General features: G+C 36.4%; 1 protein-coding gene across 1 annotated transcript in view; it reads right to left on the reverse strand.

Moving 5' to 3' along the window:
• The window catches only part of LOC135209655 (dual oxidase-like), a 215,755-nt gene extending 208,950 nt beyond the window's left edge, over positions 1–6,805 (reverse strand). Inside the window, 1 exon segment of the mRNA XM_064242382.1 lies at positions 6,633–6,805. Coding sequence (XP_064098452.1) covers positions 6,633–6,723 — 91 coding nt within the window. The 5' untranslated portion in view covers positions 6,724–6,805.
• Between the last annotated feature and the right edge of the window lie 2,199 nt (positions 6,806–9,004).

The following is a 9,004-nucleotide window of genomic DNA, read 5'->3' on the forward strand; positions in this document are numbered from 1 at the left end:
CACACACTTAGGTAGATCAACATTATCTATTTGCCATTCCTGATTAAGTGTTGTCAGTATACACTATGCGCGAGTGCTTTTATGGTAGGCATTGTCACATGTTAGGTTTTTTTTTCACGAGAACCCGAATAATGGAATGCTGTAGGCAATGCCAAATAAGCTATCTTGTTACTCAATCAAGGACGAACCACATGTACAAAAATATAAATATGCTTATGACTTTTATAGTCCTCAGCAATAAGATAACTAAAAGAAGGCGAGTAAAAAATAAACCAGAGATTTCAACGGTTTAGTAGAAACTTATCCCAAGAACGGTAAGTACCATTTCAACTATTAAGCACAAAAACCAGAGATTTCAACAGCTTAGTAGAAACTTATCTAAGGAAGGATAAGAACCATTTCAACTGCTAAGCAAGAAAACCGGAGATTTCAACGGTTTAGTAGAAACTTCTCAAGAACGATAAGTGCCATTTCGACAGCTAGGCAGAAAACCAGGGATTTCAATAGCTTAGTAGAAACCCACCCCAAGATTCATAAAGAGAATTTAAACTGCTAAGCAGAAAACCAGAGATTTCAACAGCTTAGTAGATACTTATCTCAAAAAGGATGAGTACCATTTCAACTATTAAGAAAAAAAAAAAAGATTTCAACAGTTTAGTAGAAACCTATCTCACAAAGGATAGACCATTTCAACTGCTAAACAAAAAAACAAAGATTTCAACAGTTTAGTAGAAACTTATCCAAAGAACAATATGTACCATTTCAACTGCTATGCATAAAACCAGGGATTTCAACGGTTTAGTAGAAACTTATCCCAAGAACAATAAGTACCATTTCAGCTGTAAAGCAAAATACCAGAGATTTCAACGTTTTAGTAGAGACTTATCCCATGAATGATAAGTACCATTTCAACTGCTTAGAAAAAAAAAACAGAGATTTCAACGACTTCATAGAAACTTATCTCAAGAAAGATAAAGACCTTTTCAACTGCCAAGCAAAAAAATCCAAAGATTTCAACAGTCTAGTAAAAACTCATCCCAAGAATAATCAAGACCATTTCAACTGCTAAACAATTTCTTTTCTTTGCGACAGAAATAAGCATTAAGCGTCTACCAATTTCAGTTCAGTTTACCTTACGTTAATAAAATACTCATTCCAGGCTAAAAAAAAAAAAAAAAAAAAAAAAATGCAGGTAGTTAAATGCTACTGCCGGCCTTGAGAAAACTAAGAAGCAACATAAATGTTCATACGAGTTTTTGAGCCCGAACTCACTGAAGAAGAAAGGGATGCTGTCATTACCGACATCAAAGCTAGTTATGAATAGTTTTTGTGGCCCAGTGGTTCACCAGCCAGTCAGTCCCCGAGATCAATCCCGGGAACAGGATTTTGGGGTTGTGGAACTTGAACCCACTCACTGGAAAACCCATCGAGCTTCTGTTAACTTGAGCAGTGACCTGGGGACCAGGTAATTACACAACTAGGGCGATGGTAGCTTAGGTGGAGAAAGTCATGCGTCTAACAATAGGAATAAAGGCTTACTGAGAACCAGTAATGTTGCGTGTGTGTATGTATGTATATAATTATATATACATATATATAATATATATATTATCTGTAGACGAAAAGAGCTATAATGAAGATTTAGAAATAAGCGTTTCTTAAAATTTATACATAGTAAATGTATATATATATATATATATATAATATATATATCTCTATATATATATATATATAACATATAGTTATATATACATATATATTATTACATATATAATATATATATATACAGTATATATATATGTATATATATATATATATATATATATATAATACATCTATCTATATAGCATAGTATATATATATATATATAGATATTATATATATATATATACACACACACACACATATATATATATATATATATATATATATATATATATATAATATATAATATATATATATATTACTTGTTAGGCACGAAGATACGTTAATTCAATTGATATTCCACATTAGGAAAATGGAAAGAGTTTTACTTAGAAAGTGCCCAGAGTTTCGATCTCAAATGAACCTCTGCTTGGAGTTTATATATATATATATATATATATATATATATATATATATATATATATATATATATATATATATGCTCCAAGCATAGGTCCATGGAGATCGAAACTCTTGGGAACTTTCTAAGAAAACTCATTTTCCTAACGTGGAATACAATGAATTAACGTATATCCGTGCCTAACAAGATTAACAGTAATAGATATATATATATATATATATATATATATATATATATATATATATATATACATGTAATATATATATATATATATATATATATATATATATATATATATATGATTTAAGAAACCGCTTATTTCTAAATCTTTCATTATAGCTATTTTCGTCTACCTATAATATATATATATATATATAATATATATACATACATACATACACACACGCAACATTCTTATCGTCCAGTTGGTAGAGAATAAATTCTCGTCTTTCTGACTAATCAAAACACGTACAAAATGAAAAATGTCGACAGGCAAGAATTGGACGTTAATGCCTTGTCACACCCATACAAGGTTACCCGCTCTGAGGTGAACATATATTCTAATTAGTAACAAGATAGGAGGAATGAAAGCGTTCACTTGCACTTAACAAAAAAAAATCCCGAAGTTCTCGTACACTCAACTCGACTCAGCCCAATGAGTAAAACTTACAGGAATTCAAATAAACGTTTAAAGTAAAATATTAAAGTATCAACTTAGCATGATGCAACTGTTTCAAGAGAGGGATTTTACACACGTTTAAAATAAGGTACGCAACTGAGCCCGTTTTTTTCCTTTTTCTCTTTTTACTTAAAAGATGGCGTTCCCAGTATAATTACTTTGAATACGCAATTACCATTATACCAAATTCAATACAATGCCATCATGACTTGCTTAAAAAGGAAGTCATTAAAGTAAGGGCTCGACCATTCGCTTGCCATAAAAGGGAAAACAGAGCTTCTAAGTCCCTCGACGAATATGAAGAGTTTTTGTTATATATCGATTGATCTGGGCATTGGGTACTTTCGGCCATCCAGCGTTTAAGACAGTGAAATAGGAGTTGGAGCTATTGCTTAAGACAATAAAATATGAATTAGAGTGATTGGACAGCTATGGAAGACAGATATAGAGAAGTGAGGTAAATAAAAAGGCTAAAAATGTGGATGAATCCGGGACCGAAGGAATGCTGCCAACTTTAAGTAATGACTAGGGTGCTCCACGTGAGGTCCACTGAAGGCACAACCCCTCAAAGGGGGTTATGTATCACTTGAAGAAGGCTACGATGAATAAAGAATCCAGGCGCTTGTATAATGGTAGCACTGCATGGATACGCACGCCAAAATAGATTGATGTCATTATAAAAATATTTTAACCCGATTCTAATCAAGATTGCTGTACTGGCGTTGCAAAAACAGATATCATCAACACCAATCTAATCACGGATCAAGGTCGACCTACTTATGGAAATAGGAGTCGCATCCTCAGAGTCTATAAATGGGATACGCGACCTGTCTCAACATAATTGTGGTGTGTCATTCACTTTGACTTGAGGGATCATTCCTAGATAGTCAGTCGTCGCCACAACCGCCCCCCCCCCACCCCGGCCCGTCAGGCGTCGCCACACCACACCCCCCCCCCCCCCACCCGCCTCGGGTTTTCAGGGGTCGTTCTCTATGACTAATATTTCTTGGAGGGTCATTTATCTTTATGATATTTACAATCACTTGTTTATGTTTTCACGGTACGCCCCAACGGGCTCGTTACTAAACACGACGCAAAAGTGGATACGTACCGAGTTAAAACCCAGGGGGGTCACTATCTATTAAAAATACGACTTGAGTAAAATCGCGGGATATCAAGTATTGAATGTAATGATGGTGGAGTTTTTTTGCATAAAAATCGAGAAAACAATCATTGCAATTACACATCAGTACCAAAAACTGTGAAGGGTTAACATGCCAGTTTTAATAAGATTAAAGTACTAATTTCTTTGGGGTCGGGTCCCACTCTGAAAGGGGCACTGGTAACTTTCGATCTGCCCACTAACAGCTATCTATAAATCGCTAAATAACAACGCTAATATTGGTTTCCTAGACGTAATAACAATCTATTTCATAACATATCAGTGAAAACAGGATCAAATTCAGAATGCAAAGAACCAACTGTAAAAACCAAATTGCAAACGAGTGACTTTCAAATCCTGAAAAAACTTTCTTAGTCGTCTTCTTCTTCTTCTTCCAAGAAACACAAGTGCTTCACCAGACACGCTCGATTTGCCGTGATGTGCTGTCTGCTCGAATCCTTAAAGGTAGGATGATGAGGCAGCGATGAGACAGAGAGAGGACATCAGGCAACTGCCGAAAAAATTCATTTATCGTGAGTGTCATGTCAAAAACTCTCTCCGTCTCTGGTTCTCTCTCATATATATATATATTATATATATATATATATAGATATATATATAATATATATATATATATATATATTCTAGTATATATATATACATACATAAATGAGACAGGCTGTCCCAAATCTCCAACCGGTACACCTCAGCAAACTTCCCATAACCTGGCAATAGACTGAGTATCCTACCCAAGCAACAGTAACGTTCTAAAACAAATCCAAAGTATTCCAAAGGCTACGATCAAAATTAAACGCACAATAACATAAGACAACCTCCAAGAATAACAGGCGACCGGAATCCAAAGTGATCTGCGATGGGCTAACGTCCAAGTTAGTGAAAAAAGTTGAGATTACTTCACTGATAGTTTTTACCCTGACATCTTCTTGGAACTAGTTTTTCAGATCTCGTCAGCTTCTTTTAAAACAGGCCTTTTAAAGATGACAGATGGCACATTAACTCACATTTAGTTATGTGAACTAGTTAAAATTGGTTAATATCAAAATAGTTATTACACTACAATGCCTTCGGGTGGGCACAACTACTCTGAATTTTAAGATTTAGTTATTTCAATACACTAAATAGAAGACTTGATTTTGAAGGTGGCACTGGTGTAATAAGTTGAGAAAACAGTTGTACTGACGGCCACTATTCTCTTTATCGACAGTATATACATACATACATACATATATATATATATATATATATATACATATAATATATATATATACACACACACACACACACACACATATATACTATATATATATATATATATAGATATTATATACAATTAGTATATATACGTTAAGTAGGAAAAAGTAAACCTGCACAGCATTGTAACAAAGGATTAGGGAATATCTTCAGAATCATACTGGCTTCAATATGCCTTTGCCAATGTAATTTTGGATCCTAAAATGCAGCTATCAAACATCAACGATTTTGAGGGGCGTCTCATACCCCAAGTTGGATTAGCATTTAAATCATTCTAACTTAATTCTGTCTATATAAATTACAATATCCATCTAGATAACACTTCCGACTAGAGAAATTGAACGTAAGATAAAAAGAGTTAAATATCACAAAATACTAGCTTCCGACTCGAGAAATTCAAAGTAAAATAGGAAAATAAAAATTAATAACGCAAAATACTAGATTCATGGAACAATGCCACAAACACCTCATTGCCAGCGACTTGCTCAGGTCAACAAGCTATAAATAGACGGCCAGGAAGCCAAGAGGATAGCGTCAATTACCTTTAACAGGAAAATTGTGGGAGTTTTTAACATCACAAGGAAGTCATTCTCCGCGTATTTAATATATTCATAACATCACGAGGAAATAATTCTCTGCGTACTTAATATAAAACCCTAAAGATTAGACGAAATGGGAACTTTTTCCTCAGTAACGCTACTACTGACTTCAAGTCATGACAGCTGAAAACAATTAAAAGCCAATTTCGCAACGACTTGTTATTAAAAAAAAAGGCGATTCCAGGCCGTGAGCAAACAGCTCCCGACACCCGATATCCATCAAACCCTGCCGTGAAAACTCGACACCGTCAGTCATCCACGTCAGATTTCCTTGTATCGAAGCCACAAACGTTGAGTGTGGTTTGCTGAAGCAGAAAACATGTCATAGTTCCAAAGGCCAGAGCAGTTTTCTATACCTGGAGTTTCAAGGTCGTGGCGCGCTGAGCCAACGGTCGAGCCTTCAGTATTTCCTTCCTCCTTCGTTTATTGTAAGTGTTATCGACACTCGACTTCTCCTCGGATTGTCTGAAATGCGCTGCCTAATCAACCACTCGATTCCTGTCATGTAAACACACGCTATCACGTCGCCACAAATAGAAAACAGACGAAGGAATTCGCTTCGGGTTGCGTCATTGACAAAACGCACCCAGATGACAGAACAGTTCGTTTCATTTCGTTCTGGACGCGAGCGCATTGAAGTTGCCACAATTAGAAGGAATCGACAGTCTTCAACCTTGTATCTACTTGATTTTAAAGCTACCATACTGCTCTCATTCGAATTTTATCTGTGCATGACTATGGAAATGAACTGAGCGTAAGATAGTAGCAAGAGTTCGCGGAGAACGGAACGGGGAAGTATATAACCTACTTAAAAGACGAGACAACCCACCTTGAAGAATCAAACACGCGACTTACCTTCATTGCAGTGAGCGAGTCCTACGAGCAGCGCATGCAGTATTAGCACTATCCATTTCAAGTAACCCATTTGAATATAACAGCCCATCATCAGCCTCCCAGGGCTTGGTGCGAGTGGTGGAGATAACTAAGAACAGATACGCGAGACACCCATACACTCAACTAGTCAGACCAACACTGAAGTCGAATCAGCTGGCAACCTCCGCTACTCGACTCACCTGTGCAGAGGCTCCGCCCACTTTTTCCTAGTTCCTGTCAGGGGCCTTTCTACACATACGGCTGCGGGATAGATTTGTTTTCCTAGTGAATTCTGAAAGATTTCCCTCGACGTAAGTCGCGAAGGGAGATTCCTCTCTGGTGACGTATCGTTGGTCATTATATAAGACAGGCATCATGAATCAAACGTTTTTAGTGACTCGAGCAAGGAGATTTCCCGGCCTATAAATAAAGTACCGTATTCTGTTTATTCATTTTACGGAGGATTGAGGTTTCCCGAATGCATTCCTTTCAATTAAATTCCCTTAGGAAAATATTGAGCCTGGAAACATTTACAGTTTAAAGTCGTACAACTTGCGAATAAGACCAGGGGAAAGGAACTTGGAGCATATGCCTGACTTGAAAATTAATTTCTCCAGTTCCATTTATGAATAAATAAATAAATCATCACCATGTCCTCAAACGCAGCGTGACGCAAGGGGGCCTACGAAATTCTGCTACTCACGTCTTTCCCGTGCTTCATTTTCTCATCCAGATATGTGTCCCCGTAGGAGGTTATAGTGCCGTCAGTGCACCTCACGTGGTACACTGTAGGCATTCTTCGCAGCAACCCTTCGGCCCCTACCTGCAACCCCTTTCAGTCACTTTACTATACTTCAGTTCATATTCTCTTTTTTCCATCTGACTTTCTACCCTCTCTAAGAGTTCATTCTTAGTCCAACTGAGAGGTTTTCCTACCGTTACACCTTTAAGACCTGACTGTTAAAATCCCTTTCAGCACTGAATGACCAGATAGGTCCCAGCAGTTGGCTTTGGCCCAAATTCGATTTTATTCATAAATATGTGTTTTCAAACATGGGCCAACCTGATACTGTAACGCACTTTTCTCCCAAAGGTTTTGAGAAGGGTATGTCCAAGCCATCTCCATCTCATTATCTCAAAACTACGGATGGAATTTCCGTTATTCCCTACATGGTACGTCACATTTCTAACCCCATCCTGCCACATGACTCCTAAAATTCTCGAAGCTTTGTGCCCTAATCGACAAAATCTTTAAGGTACCGTTTCGGTCATACCACGATTCATGGCCGTATAGCGATACAGATTGTACTAGTCTTACGTATCATATTTTCGTAAGTAGTTCCAACCTATTTGATTTCCAAACTTTATTCAGCTTGTCCATTGTTTAATTTGCGTTTTTATATTTAGTCTTTCAATAAAACCAACTCAAAAGATCCTGTGTCCTTCATATTTCTTTGAAAGATGGATCCCAAGGCTTTGCAGTGACAAGCGTATCCAAAAACTGAGCAAAGAATTTGAGAAGTTAAGAGGGCAATGTGACAATTACAATTACATTATAGGATTGCACATTAAGCTACGCATCAAGAATACCACAACTCTAAACTTCCCTGACAACATCAGCGTTTCAAGAACGATCAAGGATGAAGATATTTAAAAGCTAAAACGCCGCATAAAAGTCCTTTCCAGCTGTGGGTGCCTCAGAAATAAAGGAAAGTTAGTACAAAATATTGCAACCTTGCAAGAAGAAGATGGGTTTAAGCACGGTGCGGTTTTCCACGAAGGAGACTTGAGGTTAGGAAACGAGTGAAAATACGGAGTGTTTCTCGAACGTAGTCCCTTTCATTTGTTTAGTTCATGTCTCGTATTTTTCTTCTTTTTAAACCCACCTCCAGTTATTGCGATCATTTGCCGCGTTGTGGCAGCGAATATTAAGGAGGGGCTTTTTCTTGAAAATAGACTTCATTTTTTACCTACACTCACTTCAGACTTCTTTTTTTTTCTTTTCTTTTTTACCTACATTAACCTCTGACTTTATTTTTACCTACATTCTCTTCTGACTTCATTTTTACCTACATTCTATTTTGACTTCATTTTTACCTACATTCATTTCAGGATTCATTTTTACCTTCATTCACTTCTGACTTCATTTTTACCTACATTCATTTCAGACTTCATTTTTTACCTACATTCACTTCAGACTTCATTTTTACCTACATTCATTCAGACTTCATTTTTTACCTACATTCACTTCAGACTTCATTTTTCTACTACATTACTTCAGACTTCTTTTTTACCTACATTCATTTCAGACTTCAATTTTTAGCCTACATTCACTTCAGAAACTTTTCATTTTT

The sequence above is a fragment of the Macrobrachium nipponense genome, chromosome 38 (assembly GCF_015104395.2).
Source record: "Macrobrachium nipponense isolate FS-2020 chromosome 38, ASM1510439v2, whole genome shotgun sequence".
Classification (NCBI taxonomy): domain Eukaryota; kingdom Metazoa; phylum Arthropoda; class Malacostraca; order Decapoda; family Palaemonidae; genus Macrobrachium; species Macrobrachium nipponense.